Raw genomic sequence first — 19,629 nt, 5'->3', positions numbered from 1 at the left:
TTTTAATTCCATTTTTACACCCTTTTGTTTGTATTATTTTAACTGCCCGATTTTTCCAGATTTTTTCTTTAAAATCTTTTAACCCTTCAATCATGTATGCATGCACAAAATAGAACAGATGATAAAACCATACAAACAAGGAAAATTAAATGAAATTGGATTCAAACAGCAGGATAAGACAAAGTAAAACAACCATAAAAAACATTCTATTTAAGACTTTTTTTAAACTAATGTAGATTTAATAAGCTATGTATTTCAATAAAAGGTGTGTAGCATTTTTAAGACAGCCAGGCCTTCATTATTTGTGTACACACGATCTGAAGCAGTTCTAAATCTGTTCATGGCGTATGAGTAAATGCAAGTGACAAAATATTGATAAATCACAGATTTGTCTGTTAAAATTTTATACATGTAGTTTAAGCAATGAAAATAGTGGAAGAACTCTTTAGTCTACTCCAAGATAATTGCAAAAATGTAACCTTCATAGTTACAGCGTCGCCCTGAGTGTCATTTCTGTTGCTTGAGTAGTGGGTGAAACTTGCAACCAACCTGCCAATTTGGCAAATTTTCATCAAACAGTTTTCACTGCACAAACACTTTTAGTGCAGAAAAATAAGAAGAAAAAATGGAAGCAACACTGTTTGGACCCCCAACAGCAACAACAATAATAATTTATCACACAAATCACAGAATTAAACCAGAGTTAACAAATGTAAGTTTTATTTTCTTGTTACATAAGTGTACAGAACACCAAAGTACAGTACATTGCAAAGGCAGTAGTATTTACAAGGCGAGAGGCTACACCAACAGTTCTTGTGGAAGCTTTACAAATAATGTAGCTTATCTCTTTCACTTTACATGCAACTCAAATTGTAAGTTCATAAAAATACAATCTTATGAGTCTGAGCAAAGCCCCCCATTGCACTATGTACAATTATTCAGTTAAAATAGTTTCTGTATTTGTTCATAAACTTTACTATTACACTTTATAGTACATAGGATTTGCAAGCTTGGCGGGTTTAAACAGATGAAATAAAATATTTGTTTTCTATAAATCTAATCTGATAAAAGCATTTTTTCTTTTGCAAATAATATAAATAATTTACCTAATTGCTAAAAGCTGCACAGTTAAAGGTACAGTAAGATGGTTTAAGTAACAGGTAACCCACACGGCAGCAGGTGGTGTGGGTTTGGGAGACATTACAGTAGTTTTGCAGCATGTTGATGTAGTTAAATGTCAACCATTTTTATAAATCAGTATCCATAATTCCATCTGTGATGGTCGTCAGGTTTATATCACACACTCAAGCACCCACACACAACACACCCACACACAAACACACACACACACGCACACACACAAAAAGACACACTACTTCCACTGAGTAATGAGCCTCCCTTTTTCTGTACTCGCAATGTTTTCCAATGCTCTGATATTCAAATACATTCTTTCAGGATACAGTAAAAGTCTTCCACTTGTGTGAAGGATTGCACGTTTTCCCTTGACAATTAAAACAACATAACTGAAAGAGAATCACTTAGCTTTGGTATGTCTTCTGTTAAATGTGAAAGTTGTTGACCTCAGTAGCAAAGTGGTCGCTTTGTGACAATTTCTATTATTAGTGCAATAAAACAGCAACAGCAAAGTCTCTCATCTTTCTAAAAAAAAACAAAACAACAACAACAGTATTGCTGCACATCTGAAGATCTGACATTCTGATGTGCTCTGAGCAACAAGAGGAGGAGGGTTTGGTTATTCCCGGGAGAGAGCAGAGTGCTTGTTAACCACTGAGATGATAGCAGCAACCCCAGACTGGACCCAAAGTCGAGGCATGATGGGAACACGGGTGACACGCTGCTGGACCGACCGCCATCAGAGCGTCGAGCCTGAGACCCTGGAGTCTGGGAGGAAAGCCGTGATGGCTCGGTAGCCCTGGGCTCGCCGGATAATGTCCCGAATCTCCACGTTGAGTTCCATCAACTTTCCAGAGATTTCTGTCAGGTCCTGTTTTGAGCCCACCAGAGCAAAAGTTCCTGTTTGACCCAACGTCTGATGTCTGAAGTAGATGTTGAGTAACGTCTGGACCTCGTCCTCAGAAGGGCTGCCGAAGATGTCATTAGGCCACATCGTTCTGAAATGAAAAAAGAAAATATTGACATCTTATGGTCGGTTGGTCGATTAGTCGGTTGCTATTCTCTTATCCGACCTCTCATTCACTGGTGTTACTTTACTAAAGAGAGAAGCTTCTTAATTCAGCGGGAGCAGGATATATGGTGTTGTGTTTTTGAGTGAGAGGCTGTTTACTGAACATTTACTGGTTCCACACTAAGTGGCACCATGTAAACAGCACAAATGCATACAGAAGAGCTGAGTGGATAAAAAGTTTATTTTTGATCACGGCATGTGAAATTCAAAAGCTGTAAGTTTTATGTTGTTCTAGTGTTTATTTAGTAAATTACTGAGTTTAATTTAGCATTAGCATGTTGTTGCTAATGTGGCTACACAAGCTGGGGCGATGTTTGACTAATGTTGTAATTCTGAGGAACAGTTAAGAGAAACCGTGTGAATGTTAAGCATCATTTGAAGCCAACTAAATAATGAGAGTAGTAAATTGGTAGGTAGGTTGCTGGTTGCTGGTGTGTGTGTGTGTGTCGCTATGTGTGAAAAGAACTGGTCAAACTGCAGGAATTCATTGTGTAACCAAGGCAATTATATTAGAATTTAATTTAATAATAATAAAGTAAATAAATGATGATGATAATTTGATTAACTATGAATATAATTATTAACAATTATTTTCCTCATGTGCGACTTTTACAATTACCTATTCGTGCTGGCAGGTAGAGAGCATTCAGTGCACTGTGGCCACTTTAGTTAATCTAGAGACGACCTGCAGATCAACTGATCGATTGGTTGAAGAGTAGGTAGAAAATCTGTGAACCAACATTTTGTTTAGCTGGATGCACCTAAAGAATGGGTCAGTTATATGACAAAAGCGGTCTCACATGAGTCCATACTGACCAGGATCTGATAGAAACCACACTGAGGGACCAATCTGGGAATTTTCTGGGATTATATTACACCGTCTGAAATATGATGAAATATGACGTCTTGCCTGAATGGTTTTGTTTTCTTTGGATTATGTTTCTTTGCTGATGAAATGTCTCATTTGATATGCTCGTTCAAAATCAATAAAAACTTTTATTTCTATAAGAAAATGTTACTCGTCTGACTGGGGGCATTTTTTGACAGCATTCACTCCTCACGTTCAGAAAAATGATCCTTTATCTTGTCTCACCTGCACTCACGAATGTAGCGAATGGCCATCGTGAACTCGCCGTTCTTCAGACACTCCAGGATGGCCTGCACGGCGGCCTCCGAGGAGCTGAAGGTGGGCTCAGAAGAGGAGCTCTGACGGGCGGCGATCTCATCGTTCGTCACTGAGGCTGCTGCTACCCTCAGGTTGCTCTTCAACTCGTTTAGCTCTCTGGACATGTTTGTCAGCTGTAGGTTGAGAGGGATTAGACACGGATTAGATGTTGGGTCTCACAGCTCCAAAAACACTGGAGAGGAAAAATGAAAGATGCACCCACCTCGGGAATAGTGCTTATTGCGTGGACCTGTTCGATCAGCTTACAGTAAGACTGAAAGAGCAGCAGCAGCTGAAAGTGGAGTTTGTAGAGTCTTTGACAGAGCTCCAGTTGCTGTAAGAGAAGAAAGTGGCTGTTAGCAAAAGGCTTTCTTATTGGGATAGATTTTTCTTTCTCAGTCATTACTTAAAACTTTATCAGGTTACCTATTTTCAGTTCTGCATCTGGTAGATAATAAACTCACATCTAACTACCGTAGAACTAATTAGAAATAGGCAAATAGGCTTTTAAAAGACCATTTTGAATCTACAAAGAGGAACAAGTCTGTCCAACTTACAGCCAGAGATTCCATTTGCTACAAAGCACGCATGTTACAGGACAGAAAAGAGGCAGGAAAACACAGAATCAAAAGAAGAGCATGCAATTCCTCATTATTTCCATTTAAGAGGAGGTGAGAAGTGTTAGCACAGGTCATTTTATTCGCATGCAGAGAGGAAGAAACGTGAGGGTCAATGTATGTGTAAATCAGAACTGAAACAAGGGCTGGTATCTGCCATAAATTAAAGGTTCCCTGTGGAGTTTTGTGGCATCTAGTCGCACTACCAGAGGTGTTTTTCTGAGTGGATCCCCGTCTTACTTATCTTGTGCACATGTACAAGGACGCACACACGCACAAACAAATCCACGCACATGCATGTGGGGGACACGATTCACAGGTGTCTTATTATTCCACTGATCAACAGCAGTAACTTCCCAAGATGCAATGCACCAACACCCGGAAACTAGAAAGCTTTTTTGGAGTATGCACCTGGCGAGCAATCCTCATCGGACCGAACGTGCGCTGTGTCCACTGTCTAGTTCTAGTTCTTCAATCATGGCTTTTTCACAGCAGACATTTTGACATGAAATAGTAAACAGTTGTTACCAGTGATACTAACTGATCCTTCCTAAGCTCTGACACCTGTGTTACACCTGTGTTATCTGTGTGTTGTGTCCTGTGTGTTTCCAATGATGGTATTGACCTGACTAACACATATCAATATGGCTGCTGTAAAAAAGGTCTATTAAAGTACTACTTTGGAAATGCTTTATGAAGGAGGTAATACACACAACAACAACAAAAAACTCCACAGGGTCCCTTTAATTAAAAAGCTAGGTGAAACAAGCCAAGCACAAGTTTGCCTGTTAATTAGCACAAATGCACTCACTCTGGTGGGAATCTCTTAGCTATTAAGAACCAAGTTTTAACAGCAAAACTTTCCATTTTGCTGTTTTCCTTTCCTCAGTGGTGAAGTGAGTGTTTGTTTAGATTAAAATGCAACTAAAGAGAACTTGCTCCCATGCTCAGCAGAGCTGACAATAATCACAATGCACATTGGAATGAGATAATCAATGTGACGTGCGGCAACTCAAGGTTGTCAGAAACTTCACATTTACATAGTGTGAGAAAATTAGAGGTAACACTCACAGAGCTACAGAACCACACAGTAACCGTAATGCAGAAAGCACAGTGTGACAGGTCAGTTTAAGAGGAATTTTTAGTCTTTTCAGGCATTTTTATTCTCACAGAATGATTAATAAATTACACAGCCTTTTGTGTGTTTGACTGAATGCATTAAATAAACCATAGAAACTAGTATTTTACACTGTTATTTAACTGATATGACAACATGTCAGACTTATTGCTCCTAAAACATTAAGGATTTACCTTTTCCTCATGCTCAGCTGGTTGACATGTTATCACGGTGCCCCCAGGACTCCTGGGAAAGGTAGCCTTACAGCTGCTCAGCCACTGTGGGCGACAGGGGTTAGGTTTTTAATAAGTTAAAAAAACGCACAAAGATAAAATATGCAAATAAGAAAGAAGAAATCTGAATATTTTCTGGTTTCTTTAGTCCTCTCTGACAGTAAAATGAAATATCTTTGGGTTGTAGACAAAACAAGAGATTTGTGGACATCCCCTTCAGTTTTGGGAAACACTGATCAAAATTTTTTCACTATTTTGTGACATTTTATAGGCTATTAATTGAGAAAATAATCAACTGATTAATCGTCTATGAAAATAATAGTTATTTGCAGCCCTGGTGAATATTTATCAAGTCTGACCTTGTGTTGACTTTCTCTCATTTGAAGCAGAAGACTTTGAAGATGCTGCTGGATAATAACTGATTTTGTGCTTTATGCATGACTTGAACCATTTTGAAGTCAATCAGGTCTTTAAAATTTTGTGCTTTTTAATTGATCAAGAGTCGGCTGGTTGGAGTTTGTAAGGGAACGAGCAAGAAGACTAGAATTCCTATGGCTCGTTTTTGAAGGCTGAATATTGGATTAGTGTTTGTTTCATAAATATTTCCCATCACTTCCAGGCTGTACATCATGTATGAGAGTATGAGGGAATAGTATAAGGCATTCTTTACTATATCTTTGACTTTATATGATATTGCAATTGACTTGGATAATTTAGTTTTGATATAGTCTATACGCTTTGATTTCATCCACTCTTTCTATTTCTACATTATTTATGATTAGTTTCTTCTTTGAGTTTCTTTGAGTCCATTTACATAAATTCAGTGTATAATTATTACAGTCAAACCAACTCTTTAACATCTGCTGATGTTTTCCACTTTATCCAAAAGTTGTTCCAGAGTCTTTCCACAAAAAGCCAAATTTGTGTAGTTGGCGCAGTCTTAAGTACATTGGAGACCTCACATGAACAACATAATAACAGTGTAAACACAGTGTCAACATACAGGTGACATTCAGACTGTAAAGCAGAATATTTAATGTTCTTACAGAGAGCGCCGCCTCCTTTCTGTTGTTGTAAGTATCCAGATACTCTTGAAGTTCCAAGACGCTGAATTTCATTTTCTCCAGGAGCCCGTAAGACATAATCTGTGAAGATAAAGAGTTTTGTTGCTGAATTTGCTCAACTATCATTTGTTAAAAAAGTATCATAAACTGTAAACTCTGAGGTTACTCACTGTATCTGCATCAATAAACAGCGTTGGGCACTCTGAACATGACGTCAGCATCTGAGACGACCTCAGCAGCTTTGATCCTAACCCTCTCAGGCCGTCACCGAGGTAACTCACAGCGTCACAGGTCAACGTACAAAATTTGGTCTGAATACTCTGCAGAGAAACAAAAAAAAGGCTCGCTGTGATACTGTGAGATTCACCTGTCAGCTTTGGTCAGTGAAGTGAACAACATCTGGTTAATGAATCTCTGAAGATTTTTGAGCAGGAATCATCGACAGAGTGAATCTCTATTTGTAATTAATCAGAGCTCTTCTGAAGGGAAGCCTGTTTCTCTAAAGGTTAATCAGCCAGAGAACTAATCCTGTTACCCTTTCAGTTTAATTATCCAGTCTGACCAGACACATGGTGTCAGGTGTGCGCTGCGGCGAGGCCGTGCTACAGTATAATACCTGGAATAGTGAAGAGAACACATGGAATGTGTAGACTGCACAGGATCCGTCTGAGTCAGACACAAGCTGGTTGATGTGACTTCGCCAGGCCTCCTCTGCATCATCGCACACGGCTGGTTGGAACGCCGCAAGGATGGCGGAGAAGAAGGGTGACGGTGGCGGTGAAGAACGGGACTCCAGCATGTCGTCTCTCTCCTCCTCGGCGAGACTGAGTGGACATGAGTCACGTTATTAACAATACCATTTATATGTAACTCTATTACAGTGAAAACTGATCATAGTGCTCACGGTTATATATCTTTATTTATAAACAATAATAATAAAAAAAATTAAAAACTATGCTAATTCTATTTTTTTTTTTTTCAATAAATGTGTTTTTTACTTGGGGGGAAAAAATCCTTTCAAGCCGCTCTAAATCATCACAGTCAGACCTAAATAATGGCAGTCAGGATAACCTGGTTATTAACAACAATTTAAAACTGTGAGATCATTTCATACTAAAACAGACAGCAAACATGAACACTAATATACACCAGGGAGGTAAAGACGAGAGACAGCGTCTGGGCAGTTCCTCATGGTTCATAATAATTCAGTGCATTGACAGACTAAACTGTTTTTGTCAGTATTTTTGTCAGACTCAAGTCTGTAGGTTTTATATCATATTGACACTTCTGTCCATATTCATATGCTCCATTTCTCTCCCTGTGTCTCTCTGCTGCAACCTTAAAACCTGTTTTTCAGGGTAGTTTCTGCCCTGATGTCACACACTTTTCACATCCATGTCATTCCTTTTTCTCCAGACAGGTAATGTGGCTACAGAACAAGGTTGGAGTAGAGGCATCGAGGCTGGCGACCTGAGGCTGATACTGTGTAAGGTCGCCAAAAGTCTTGAAACTTCAAACAATACTTTTTTGAGTTTAAATTGATACAATACCAGTTAATTATTGCATCAAAAGTGCCAAAGCTATAAAAAGAATATTTAAGTGCTTATTCAAGACCTCAGGTCAGTTCAGTCTTCATCGTCATGCCTGAAATTTAAATTGCAGCAAAACCAGACTGTTCAGTGACTTCTTCTGTACCAACACTGTGTGCAGGTTAATTAAAAAAATACAAAAAATGAACCTATTCTGTGTGCCTAGGACTTTTTTCTTTTTATTGAGGTGTCAAAAGAGGTAGTATAATTTTATTACACTAGTATTGTATCTGTATCTGAGTCGAAAATTCTTGTATTCTGACAGCTCTTGTGCTGCACGCACATTGAAATCATGATGGGAAAAAGAAAAAAAAATAACTTTCCCTCAATGAAAACACTCAGTCTCCCTGAGGCTTATGACAAACTGCCAAAACCAAGCAGCAGCAAGAACAACAGCTATATTTTATGTGCAGTACTGGATTTGTAGCCCATTTGAATTATACACAGTGCAGTAATTTAATTTGTACAGTAATTTGAAAAAAATGTGCAAAGCTGTCCGTTTCATTACTTAATATTCACGTTAGAAATATACAGATCTCACTTGGAGGTTTTCGCTGTATTGATCAAAGCTGTGTTTAGGTACCTGGGTAAGCAGCTGTCAATGTCCAGCTCCCCTTTGTAATCAATGTGAACCATGTCCATCGTCACACTGTCCCCACAGTGAAACTCAGGAGGCAGCTCAGTGATGGACAGAGACAGCTCCTCCTCATGGATGTTGATGTCCTCATCTTCTTGGGACGCCTCGTGCTACAGTAGATCAAGGGGGACACATGTTTTCTCAGCACCAGAGTGAAGAACAAATACTGAGGCAGCATGCAGTTATTAGCTTATTATGATCTCAAACATGTTCCCTCTGTTACACTTAAATCATTAAACAGATAATTGAGGGTAAAATGGACACACTAACCTGGCATGGGACCCTATGGACACTCCTTGTGGTGTTTTCTTTTATTTGGTAAATTTAGTGTGCATAAATTGAGCCAATTAAATTGATAAATATAAATTAATTTAATTCAGCCAGCATCGTGGCCCTGCACACTGGTAGTTTTTTTGGGGGGGCAGGCAATGTGTAAACCTTTCTCGACCTCCCACATGCCAAGAGATTTTAGTTGCTGCTCAGAGCCACCCACACAGAAGCAATAGGTATACACATTGCCTTAAACAACAAGACAGACACAGAAAGAAAGAGTTTTTTTTGTTTCTATTATTGCCGACTACGACCCTCTAACACCCCCAGACAACCTCTGCCACAATTAAAACTACGAGCCCAAAGCGTTATGGATCGCCTGCTGCAGGTTTTAGTTCATTCAACTTTGGCATGCAGCTACTGAAATATCAAGAAAAGACCCTCTCATGCGCTACAGAAATGTAGAAAAGTCACAGCGCCACTAAATAATACTTAACATCGACTGAATGAACCCAAAGCACATAAAACATCCAAGACATTTCACAAGACGATATGCAACAGAATTCAGCTCCTATTTGGCAAAGTTAGTGAAGAACTCGAGTATGGAGTTGCGATAGGAGTTAGTGTTTCCCAGAATCTCAGACACTCTGAAGCCCTTATTCACCCGCTGCTTCGAGTCCTCTGGCAGTTGGACCTCGAAACTGGGATTTTTGGTGTTCAGAGGAGTTGAATCAGCCGAAGTTGTGTCATAAAAGGCGGAGGGAGAGTCCATACTGATCTCTGCTGTCGGAGAGAGGCTGACAGTCTGCAAGGAGACAAAGTGATAGCAATCTTGTGTCATTTTTCAATAAACAACAAGTTTTTTTTAGAAAGAAACACTGGAAAAAAAAGCAGAGCTGAATACGCTGGACTGAAAAGTTCAACACTGTGAAATCTACAACATTCCTGAGCTGCCTGTGAGCACTGACAGTGGCTGACAAATCAGAAACAGGAGAGCAGTGGGGATGACAGCTGCGAGGACACATGGGCTTTCCATCTGCTGCCACCACAGTTTCTACAAACTTCATCTAAAACTGCGTGAGGAGCAGCAGTCATGGAGTAACAGAAAAATGATGCAAACAAGACAAAAGATGATGCAAAAGTTAAAGCAGCCCCTGGACGCTGCAGTGATCATTATTACACCCTACAGTTTGAGTTGTAGAGTGCATGTGGGAGATTGTGCTATTTTTTTTTCTGGAGCTTTGAAAATTCGGCTCCGAGGTTGATTCCAGTAGAAAAGCTGCATACGATGAGCTGTGCAAATTAAATTGTCTTGTGTGCAAAGCTTACAATAACCTGCAGGTGGCACAAGAGGAAAGCTCATTGAGGGTCAGAAGAATTTATCAGAATCAGGTTTACTGCCAAGTAGGTTTATAAATACGAGGCTTCTGTGATTTTGGAGCACAGCGATAAATGTAGTAAGTAGAAAAATATGCAGAAAAATAAAAAGCAAATACTGAAAGTCAAGAAGCATAAATAGAAAATAGACAATAAAATCTTATCAAAATATGCTCAATTATTTTCACAGTATGCAGTTTAAGAATAGTTGAAATGCCCAAGACAGTAATAATGAAAAAAAGTCCAGATAAAAATGAGTTTAGTGAGAGTCGATGTCAGTGTGAGGCCTCGTTCTCCTCCTCTGAATGCCTTAAATAAATCTGGCAATTATATTTGTTCAAACTGTGGTTGAAATCAGTATATTGATACTAATGAAGAAATAAATGTAAGTTTTGTTTTTTTTTTTTAAGTTTGAACACATTCAAAGACTGTTTCATCATCCCACCAGCAAAAGTAAAAAAGTATAGTGGAAAAACAGGAGGGATGATACGGCCTAGAACTATAGAAAAAAGATGGATTAACCAATAATACCTGAAATATTCAAGATATTTAAAAGGACCAGTGTGTTGGATCTAGAGGCATATCGTAATGAGCCTGCAGATTGGATTAGGGTTAGAAAACATACTGGGGACCCTCACATGTATGTTCTTTGGATTTTTTTATATGTCTACTTGGCCATGTGAAGGAAAAAAACAGAGAAATGTAGAAAGGTTTCCATCACAAAAAGGTGACATGCGGGTAATGTGTGCTTGACTGGCAGGAGGAAGATTCATATATACGGTATATTTATTAAGAATTATAGACTGTTAGACTAAAAGTTATTATATGAGTTAGTTTAGCTCTTAAAATTGCAATGTTATTTGTTGAACTATCAGGCCTTTTGAAAAAGAAAAAGATATGCATTTTTATTTCACGATAACTTAAATGAATTAATCTTAAAACTTTTCACAGACGTCCTGGCAGAGTGACACCGACCCCTTTTTGGTGTAGGAAAATCTACGGTGGCCGGGAAACTTGTAAAAAAAAAAAACATGAAAGGGCGTCTCTAGAGCCAGTGTTTGGTTTGTGTTTCTGAGCTACTGTAGATGTAAACACACTATATTCAATTTCTGACACATTCTGCAAATAAATTACCAATGTGTAAACCTTTCTCGACCTCCCACATGCCAAGAGATTTTAGTTGCTGCTCAGAGCCACCCACACAGAAGCAATAGGTATACACATTGCCTTAAACAACAAGACAGACACAGAAAGAAAGAGTTTTTTTTGTTTCTATTACTGCCGACTATGACCCTCTAACACATCTGCTTTTGCCAAAAACAACACTTACTCATTATGAGACGATGAGCTTTCTACCAACCGAAATGAACTGAAACTCCACAAGAGACTGAACAGCTATTAGTTATCATATTATGTCTCCTGACAGCAAATTAAATTTCAGATTTTTTTAATACCCTGTAAGCCTTCATATTTGTGGAAACTAATTTCACTGCTTTGTAAGACTTCTCCACGCCTGCAGATAATCTGATAAAGATGATATTCTGACCCTTGTGGGCTTCAGCAGCTACATTTTTCCTTCATTTTGACATTAATTTCTTGGCACACAAACAAAGACGAACTTACGAGCTGTGAGTGGGAGAGAATCTGGCTGGCGGTGAGGGAATCTTCCTCAGACGACTCATCTGAGTCTTCATGGGTGATCTTGCTGAGGCTGGGCATGCTGCTGGACAGCTGACTCTCCTCCAGAGGCTGCAGGTCACTGTGGTCCAGACTGTCCATCGAGCGTCTGCGCACTCCCCAGTTGAAGTTGTCCATCGTCTCTCCCTGCAACAAGGAACGACCTTCAGTTACCAAAGTACCAAGAAGTAAAAGAAACAAACTTTTCTCTTGAACAAACACATGCACACACTGTATACACACATTCACACTGACATGCTGTGCAGGTTCAAGGAGGGGGCAGTTTTTCCCGTCATATCTAATACTGGAGTTTGACACACTGTTGTGAGCCCTTCACTTAGAGAATTTCCTCTGACTACTACCAAAATACCCAAGACGCTGGTGAAACTGGCAGAAGGTTTTTGGGTTTGAGAACACCTTGATATTTCCAGACTTTTAAATATTTACAGGTTTTTTATCCTCCTGAGTCTGTTTCTTGTTTAAAACGCAGAGTGGCTTTTCAACTGGAGATGTCGGCCAACTTCCACATTCCTCCAAATCTCCACATCAACAGATCAAATAAAGGAGACTCCCTGTAGTGATTATCTGACAGAAAGCAGAAAACTTTCACTTTGGCCTATTAGCTTGTTTTTAAAAAGACCATTCAACATTTGAGATCAAAAACATGGAAAAGTTTTATGATATAAATAAATCCCAAATGGTCAACTCTATGCTTTGGCCTTACAAGGCTCACAGTGATTTAGAGCAGTAGATGACATGTTGAGCAATTTAAAAACCATTAAATAATAATTATAAATGATACATTTGTTATGAAATGGCAATACTAAAATGTGTTTCATCACAGTACAGTCTTAAAACTTATTTACAGCTCAAAAATGTTTGTGTGCAGAACAAAGCAATATGACTGGTGTTAAATTTAACCACTGAATGAAAACAATGTCATTGCTGCAGGAACGTGAACAACAACGTGTAGATCATCAACATTTGATCCTCAGTGTAATGTGACAGAACTAGGGCTGCACAATTAATCACAATAAAATCACCATATGGCCAAGTGCAATATCCAATTTGCAGAACGAGCACCAAATCACATTTTTTTTGAAAAAGGAAAAATGTTTGAGAAAACAGCTTTATAATCTGGTACTGTAGCGCTGTAAAGATGATCTGGCCTAAAAATCTCTCCAGATGAAAGAAAAGATTTTTCATTCAGTTTGTTTGGTTCAGACCTCAATAATCACATCATCACAATTATAATCTTTTTTTTTTTTTTAGTGAACATGTAAATTGTAATGCAAAACTCATTGTTTTCTCTAATCATATCGCAAATTGCAATTTCAGTCAAAATAATTGCATTTTTTTATTTATTTATTTATTTTTTTTACCAAATCATGCAGCCCTAGTCAGAACTGATCTGAGTAATGTTGGATAGTCTGATGCTCTCCTCCAGGACTTACCAAACAGTTGACAGCACACAGGGCAAATATATACAGTACAATTAGTCTGACTATAACTTGCTGCTTGTATTGTAAAACGACTTCAGTGTGAAGTGGAAGAGAAAAGCTGAAACTAAACACAGTTTCTCTAGATGGAGATAAGATCCCATCTGAAGTCAAGTTTCAGTTCAGCCAGTTTACCCAGAACATTTAGTCAAAGGAACTACTTTTTAAGCAACTAAGAAGTTCCTTCAGCCTGTTGTTGTCTGTGTTTCTACCGCGATCTAAAGACCCACAAAGATTTTATTTTTTATCTGATGAGGTCCATTCTTCGAGTTTGAAGCAGTGGCCTTGTTTTTGTTATTTATCATACATGAAATGTTACTGATTCTATTAACTGTCTGTCGTAGTAACGCTATGTTTTTTGTAGTAACCCTGCTTTTCATTTCAATGTATGTGTGAGCCTGTAGTGGCGATACACACCAGAAATTAGCAGTCCCCTCAAAGCCACTGTGTAATTTGACTCCTGGTTGCAGGTAAAACATCCTCATCCTCATGTTGGTCACATTTGCCAAGTTTTTGAAGGGAAATTAAAAAAAAACTGCTAGATGAACAAAAAAAAATTACACTCTTCTGTAGGTTAGATGTTATTTTCAGATGCCCAGTTTGTATCAAGTAAATCTGCGGTGCACATATACTAGTATCATAATGTGCAACTATATTGGAAATGAACATTGGTGAAAATCAAGCCACTCATATCTGAGGTTAAGTTCTGTACATATGCATAGACGCTATAAGTATATAATAGTATGTCAAAGGGATGTTGTGTGTAAAATATAACTAATACTCTCAATAACGAGGAAAGATGACTAAGCACATTAGAGATATAATTATACATCCACTTAAAAATCAGTAATTCTTGGTAAAGTTACCTTACATTGACATGCAGCTCATTGGTGAATATCAGACTACAGTCTCATGTGACAACTATGAGAAATATGCTGTTTGAATGTCTCTCTTGCACTAAATGAACAATGCAGAATCTGTTTTGTAAACTACACAGCATGCACACACACGCACACACACACACACACACGCCCATTTCTACTCTTTTCCTTCAGGGTGACAGTTCACTAAATGATCTGCACGAGCAAACACACTTTAAAAGAACAAACCAAGTACAAATGTAACATGACTAAACTTACCTGGAGCTCCTAGGTAGCACAGACAGGAAAAACAGAGAAAAGAAACCCAATTACACAGAGCAGGCAGACCTGAGCGAGCACAGAGTTGTCTTTGGAGGAACAGTTTGACAATGTTGTAGTGAGAGTAAGTGAGGAAGAGGATAAATCCTTTTCTCTACCGTTGTTTAAAAACTTCTGAGCTCCTGAGACTCACCTCTCCGTCCTCAAGCTCCACATCCAGGAAGTCAAAGTCTCGGAAGACTCTGAACTGCTGCTCTGACGTGGTGTCGTCCATGTTGTCTGGTTCACGCGTCCCATCGTCGGAGGACACCAGGCTGGGCTGGTGCTCCATGAGGTCCAGCTCCCCACAGCTGGAGAAGATCACCTGCACAGAGAAACAAAGAGACAAAAATTAAAAAGAGTTAACAGGCTATTTCTGAATACATGACAATGATGATTTCACGGCACTGTTAATACGAAGTGAATCTTACCGAAGGATTTTTTGTGAGACCCACTTCTTGTCCACACAAAGACAAAACATTCACCAGTTTTTCCCGTGTTCTTTTCTGCAGAGGCGAAGAGAAAATGGGAACATTTTGAACAAATTCAATTTCACTTTATCACATTATCTGGATAATGACATTACTGATATCAGAATCAGAATCAGAAATACTGTTATTGATCCCCGTGGAGAAATTGTTTGCGTTACAGTTGCTCCCATTCAACAATATAAGTATATTCAAAACATGAGTATGGAAATAGATATCCTAACTATGTAAAAAATATGTAAAAAATATTTGCATTACACTACTACTCTATACACGACAATATGGATAAAAATAGAAATAAGAGGTGTAAACAATATGTAAACAATATGTAATAATGTAACAGTAATATGCTGGGTCTTTTCATTTACACCTGATATTAAAATATTTTCTCGTTATCTTGATCACACCCACAGCAGACTTGGTGTATCACAAGTCAAAAAGCAAAGTGGACACCCTCAGCCTTTGTTATGATGTAACAGCGTACGTCACATGGAGAGCAGTGGGAAAGTGGGCCGGCAAGGTGCAGGGGGATTTTAAAGAAACGTGTCTACCTTTGTAGTCTATCAAAGCCCAAACAGCCCAAACAATCAGGCATCGAATGCCAGTTGTAGGCTGAGCACCGTACTGCTTTTACTGCTCTTCTATCAGAAGTACCTGCAGACTATCAGCTGATAAAGCCTGTTGTTAATATATATATGTACATAAGTTTTATTCTGTTTTCCTTTCTTGTTTCTTTTCTTTTTTTCCATGTTTATTTATTTATTTATTTACTTTTTAAAAACTCTATTATACTTTCTTTTGATGGAGATATGGGGAGGGTTAGATGGGTGGGGGGCATTCGTAATATGAAAATGTCCCAAGAAATGTCTTACAGCCTTCATGTTATGACAAAATGTTGGACATTTATATCAATAAAAAATAAAATAAAAAAAAGAAATAACTGCAGACTCATTTCAATGAGTTGAAAGCTTCTTCTGCAGATAATTGCAACATGTCAGCACTTGATAATTTGCTGCATCAGTTTCTGATTTCTGTTTATCATAGTGTCATGAGATTATGATATCTTGCAAAACAGCAATTTTTCCATGCTTTTCCAGACTATACTGAGAACAAATAAACAACACAAGCTGAACAGAACAACTGTTAATTTTTATGTACATTAATGGCACCTATCTGTGGACGTATTTTCTTGCACCAAATCCATGAATGCAATGCATTGTGGGTGATGTACACCTCTGGAGTGATCAGCGTCACTGACTTGAGCAAGTGCAGAGGGGAAGTCAATGTGGGCATGTTGAACAACTAATGAAACACAGCCTCCAACTTGCATATTTATTTTTCTTAAAGCTGTGTGAATACTGTGCAAATGTAAGTAACACTTGGATCTGATCAAAAGGTGAGCCTGACCAACTCCAAATGTAGTCTCACTAATCCAATTTCCTATCAAAATGCTTTCTGTATGCATTTACACCTGACATTGACATTCATTTTTCAAACCTGTCCAGATACATATACTGCATTTTAATATTGGAAGTAATGTGTTAAATGAGCATCAAATGCAGCCTCTGATGTGTTTTCATATTATGAGCATCATTCAAAGTAGGAGTGCGAAGAAGCTCTCACCTGTGAGGACTGAGGCCTCTTCCAGCTGACCGGCACCAGGACGTTGTTGGAGGTGGACCCAGAGGAGGTAGAGGAGGTGCTGCGGGTCACCGCTGTGGTCCTACTCTTCACATCTTGGCCTGGAGAACGCTGCAGGTCATCGTAACGCCGACCAATCACCGGCGTCTGACAGCACGGACACAAACAAACAAACAGACACGTGCAGACAGATGATGAGTCAGGGAAAGTTTGTAGAAGAGAAAGTTCCTCTGCTGCTCACTCAATCCATGACTCAGGCTCCACTGCAGCTCCTGTTGACAGTTCCAAGGTTACCCTAATGTGATTTTAACTTTTTATCAGTGCTCAGAATTTTTTATTCCACTTGGCATTCTGAAGTATGTGAGGACAAACAACTTCACTTTCCTCTGGTTTATCCTTCAGTCTAAAAATATCTGTGTATTTTAAGAAATAGCAGCCGTTTGTCCAGTGAGTCTCAAGTTTAAACACACACACTGTTGGCTGTCCACTCAAACTCACTGATTCACTTACAAAGGACGGCAGCAAAGAGCTGACATCACTTCCTGCCATTCATGAGCTACACAAATAGCTCCCTGTTCAGTTCCCACACATTCACCACTCTGTCTGTATCTTTGACATCACTTTCCAGCTCTGCACTTCTTGGCTAATTGTGTTTACCTTTCGAGCTCTTGAGCTAATCTCAAGGGGAGGTTTGTTCAAGAAGAAATATCAGCAGTAAGGAAGGGGAAGAAATGTTTCCTTTCCAAAAAGCTTAACAAGATTCCGCACAAGAAGCACCACACCCTGCTGGAAAACACAGCAACAAATACAAGAGGAAAACACACAAGCAGTTCACTCTCCTCACTTTTAAACTAAGAACTTTCACACGCAAGAAGAAGAAGAAGAAAATCTCACCTCAGATATGTCAAAGTGGAAATCCAGCGTTTTCCCAGGCAGGGCCTTGGAGGAGCGGTCCCAGGCACGGCTGATGTCCTCATACGAGAGGTCACTCTGTGGGAGCGAAGGCTGCACCAGACTGGCTGAGCGTGAAACCACCAGCTTCAGGATATTCAGCGCTTCCCCCCAATGGACAGTCTTTCCACGCACACACAGAGAAGAACCAACACAACCACATGTTTAGACAAACACAACCACAAACGTCTCTCTGCGGTTTAATGTAGTTCTATTTTTAGAGACAAGTGTCCTGGCAGGAGGAAGCTGAAGGAAAAGTGGACTGAGTGTGAGAAGAAGCAGAGAGGCCTGGCCTGTGGCAGAGAGGCAGACTGTTTATAGTTTGGGTGTGTCTACAAATTTACTGCGCTGACACAAGACAGCTTTTTTTCCCCTTTTTTTTCCCATGAACATTTAGAAAAGGAACAGGGAACATAAGACCGTTACTCAGAGAACGATGCCTAAAGATTTCCACTGATCACATCTGATGGAAGATTTCTGAGCACATTCAAGAAGTTACCAGAGATATCCTTAAAATATAGACTGACGTTCACTAGGATTCATTATAAAGCATACAGTTACTGCATCTTGAAGGTGCTTTCACACCTAAACTGTTTGGTTTGAATAAAATGGACACAGTACAGCTTGTCAGGACTGGCATGAAAGCTGTCAATCAAACCCTTTTGTGGAGAAGGTTTCAGTCCTCCAAGGATTTTATGATAGCAGACATGTGACTTGAGCATGATTTCAAAAGCTACACTACTGATAAATCATCTGCTGAACATGAAATATGTTCAGGAAACGATAAGCCAGGGATCAGATCCCTCATGAGGCTCTTTTGCCCCCCTCCAGTTGCAAAAAAAAATATGCATTCCCCATCTGTAAAAATAGGTGGCCTGTACACCAAATTATACAAAAAAGGTTTTAATATTTCTTCAACTGTTAAGGATCGGCCCCTTTTCCTCTAAATTTTGCCGGTGGCTGGTCTTGAGTCTCCCCAGACTAGCTATGGATGCCAAATCCCCCAAAAAAGACTGAAGAAAATACAGAATTTAATAACTGCGGCTCAGACTGTTTGGGCCAATACTGGCTCTTTTGAGAATAAAGTTTGCTGACCCCTGGAATGAGCTATGCATATATTTATGCTAATAATTTAGTAACACTTATCCACTTCAGCATGGGTATTTTCTCTGATTAAAAGCTGCTGCTGGCCTGCATTCTACTCCTACTGAGTATTTTTGTTCTGTCTCCACCAGTTTGTCATTATTTGTTATTACATGCATCATTTTGCTAAATAATCTTATAACTGTTTCTTTATTTGTGAGCTCTTTGAGATACCAAACTTCTGCCACTCACCAGAATTTAATTTGCTCATGTGGTTCCTGATGATACACTGACGATGTAAGGTTACAATCACCAAAACTGTCCATTCAACAAGTTACCTGTCAGTCTATAAAACTTCATGTTTACTCCTCTGTGATTGGTTGTAAAAAGTTATTGAAGTAATTTTTAATTCTTCACTTCTGGATCAAATGAACTGAACTACAGAAGAAAACCTTAAACAGCGAGACATATTCAGGTGATTAAGTTTAACTCACCTGGACAAACTTCTCAATCGTCTTGAGCACCTCTATGTTGAAAGGTTTGGCTTGAATCACTGTGAGGTCCATGTGACTCAGGAGGCTGTAGATGATCTGTAGGAGGGTCTGCTGCATACTGGGGAGACCTTTCTCCAACAACTGGTACAACACAATTAAATACCATTAATTTATTTTGCAACTTTTGACAAGCTGCAGTACTAATAATTACTGTAGGCCACTTTTCTCAGAGGATGGTTAAGTCATGACACAACCTACTCTGATTAACTAGTACTTGTTGCCTTTGTTGGTTTGGGTTGTTGGGTTTAGGGTAAGAATTCAGGTTGGGTACTGGAACATGATG

The 19,629-nt window shown here is 39.0% G+C and overlaps 1 protein-coding gene across 9 annotated transcripts in view; it reads right to left on the bottom strand.

The window, feature by feature from the left end:
- Window positions 1–703: 703 nt before the first annotated feature.
- The window catches only part of frya (furry homolog a (Drosophila)), a 105,802-nt gene continuing 86,876 nt past the window's right edge, over window positions 704–19,629 (bottom strand). For 6 of the 9 annotated variants that reach the window (XM_084718034.1, XM_084718026.1, XM_084718028.1 and 3 more), the window contains exons 47-62: window positions 19,287–19,427; window positions 17,653–17,832; window positions 16,741–16,905; window positions 15,061–15,135; window positions 14,784–14,954; window positions 11,899–12,099; window positions 9,563–9,703; window positions 8,575–8,738; window positions 7,019–7,226; window positions 6,573–6,722; window positions 6,385–6,483; window positions 5,300–5,383; window positions 3,929–3,946; window positions 3,595–3,705; window positions 3,300–3,505; window positions 704–2,132 (exon numbers count right to left, since the gene is read on the bottom strand). In XM_084718034.1, coding sequence (XP_084574160.1) covers window positions 1,874–2,132; window positions 3,300–3,505; window positions 3,595–3,705; window positions 3,929–3,946; window positions 5,300–5,383; window positions 6,385–6,483; window positions 6,573–6,722; window positions 7,019–7,226; window positions 8,575–8,738; window positions 9,563–9,703; window positions 11,899–12,099; window positions 14,784–14,954; window positions 15,061–15,135; window positions 16,741–16,905; window positions 17,653–17,832; window positions 19,287–19,427 — 2,373 coding nt within the window. In that variant the 3' untranslated portion in view covers window positions 704–1,873. The remainder of the gene's footprint in view (window positions 2,133–3,299; window positions 3,506–3,594; window positions 3,706–3,928; window positions 3,947–5,299; window positions 5,384–6,384; window positions 6,484–6,572; window positions 6,723–7,018; window positions 7,227–8,574; window positions 8,739–9,562; window positions 9,704–11,898; window positions 12,100–14,783; window positions 14,955–15,060; window positions 15,136–16,740; window positions 16,906–17,652; window positions 17,833–19,286; window positions 19,428–19,629) is intronic. The other 3 variants (XM_084718029.1, XM_084718033.1, XM_084718035.1) reach the window with 1 other exon arrangement.

The sequence above is a fragment of the Lutjanus erythropterus genome, chromosome 4 (assembly GCF_056507025.1).
Source record: "Lutjanus erythropterus isolate fLutEry1 chromosome 4, fLutEry1.hap2, whole genome shotgun sequence".
Lineage (NCBI taxonomy): Eukaryota > Metazoa > Chordata > Actinopteri > Lutjaniformes > Lutjanidae > Lutjanus > Lutjanus erythropterus.
Note: the sequence above shows the minus strand (reverse complement) of the source record. Positions and strands in the feature narration are given on the sequence as shown.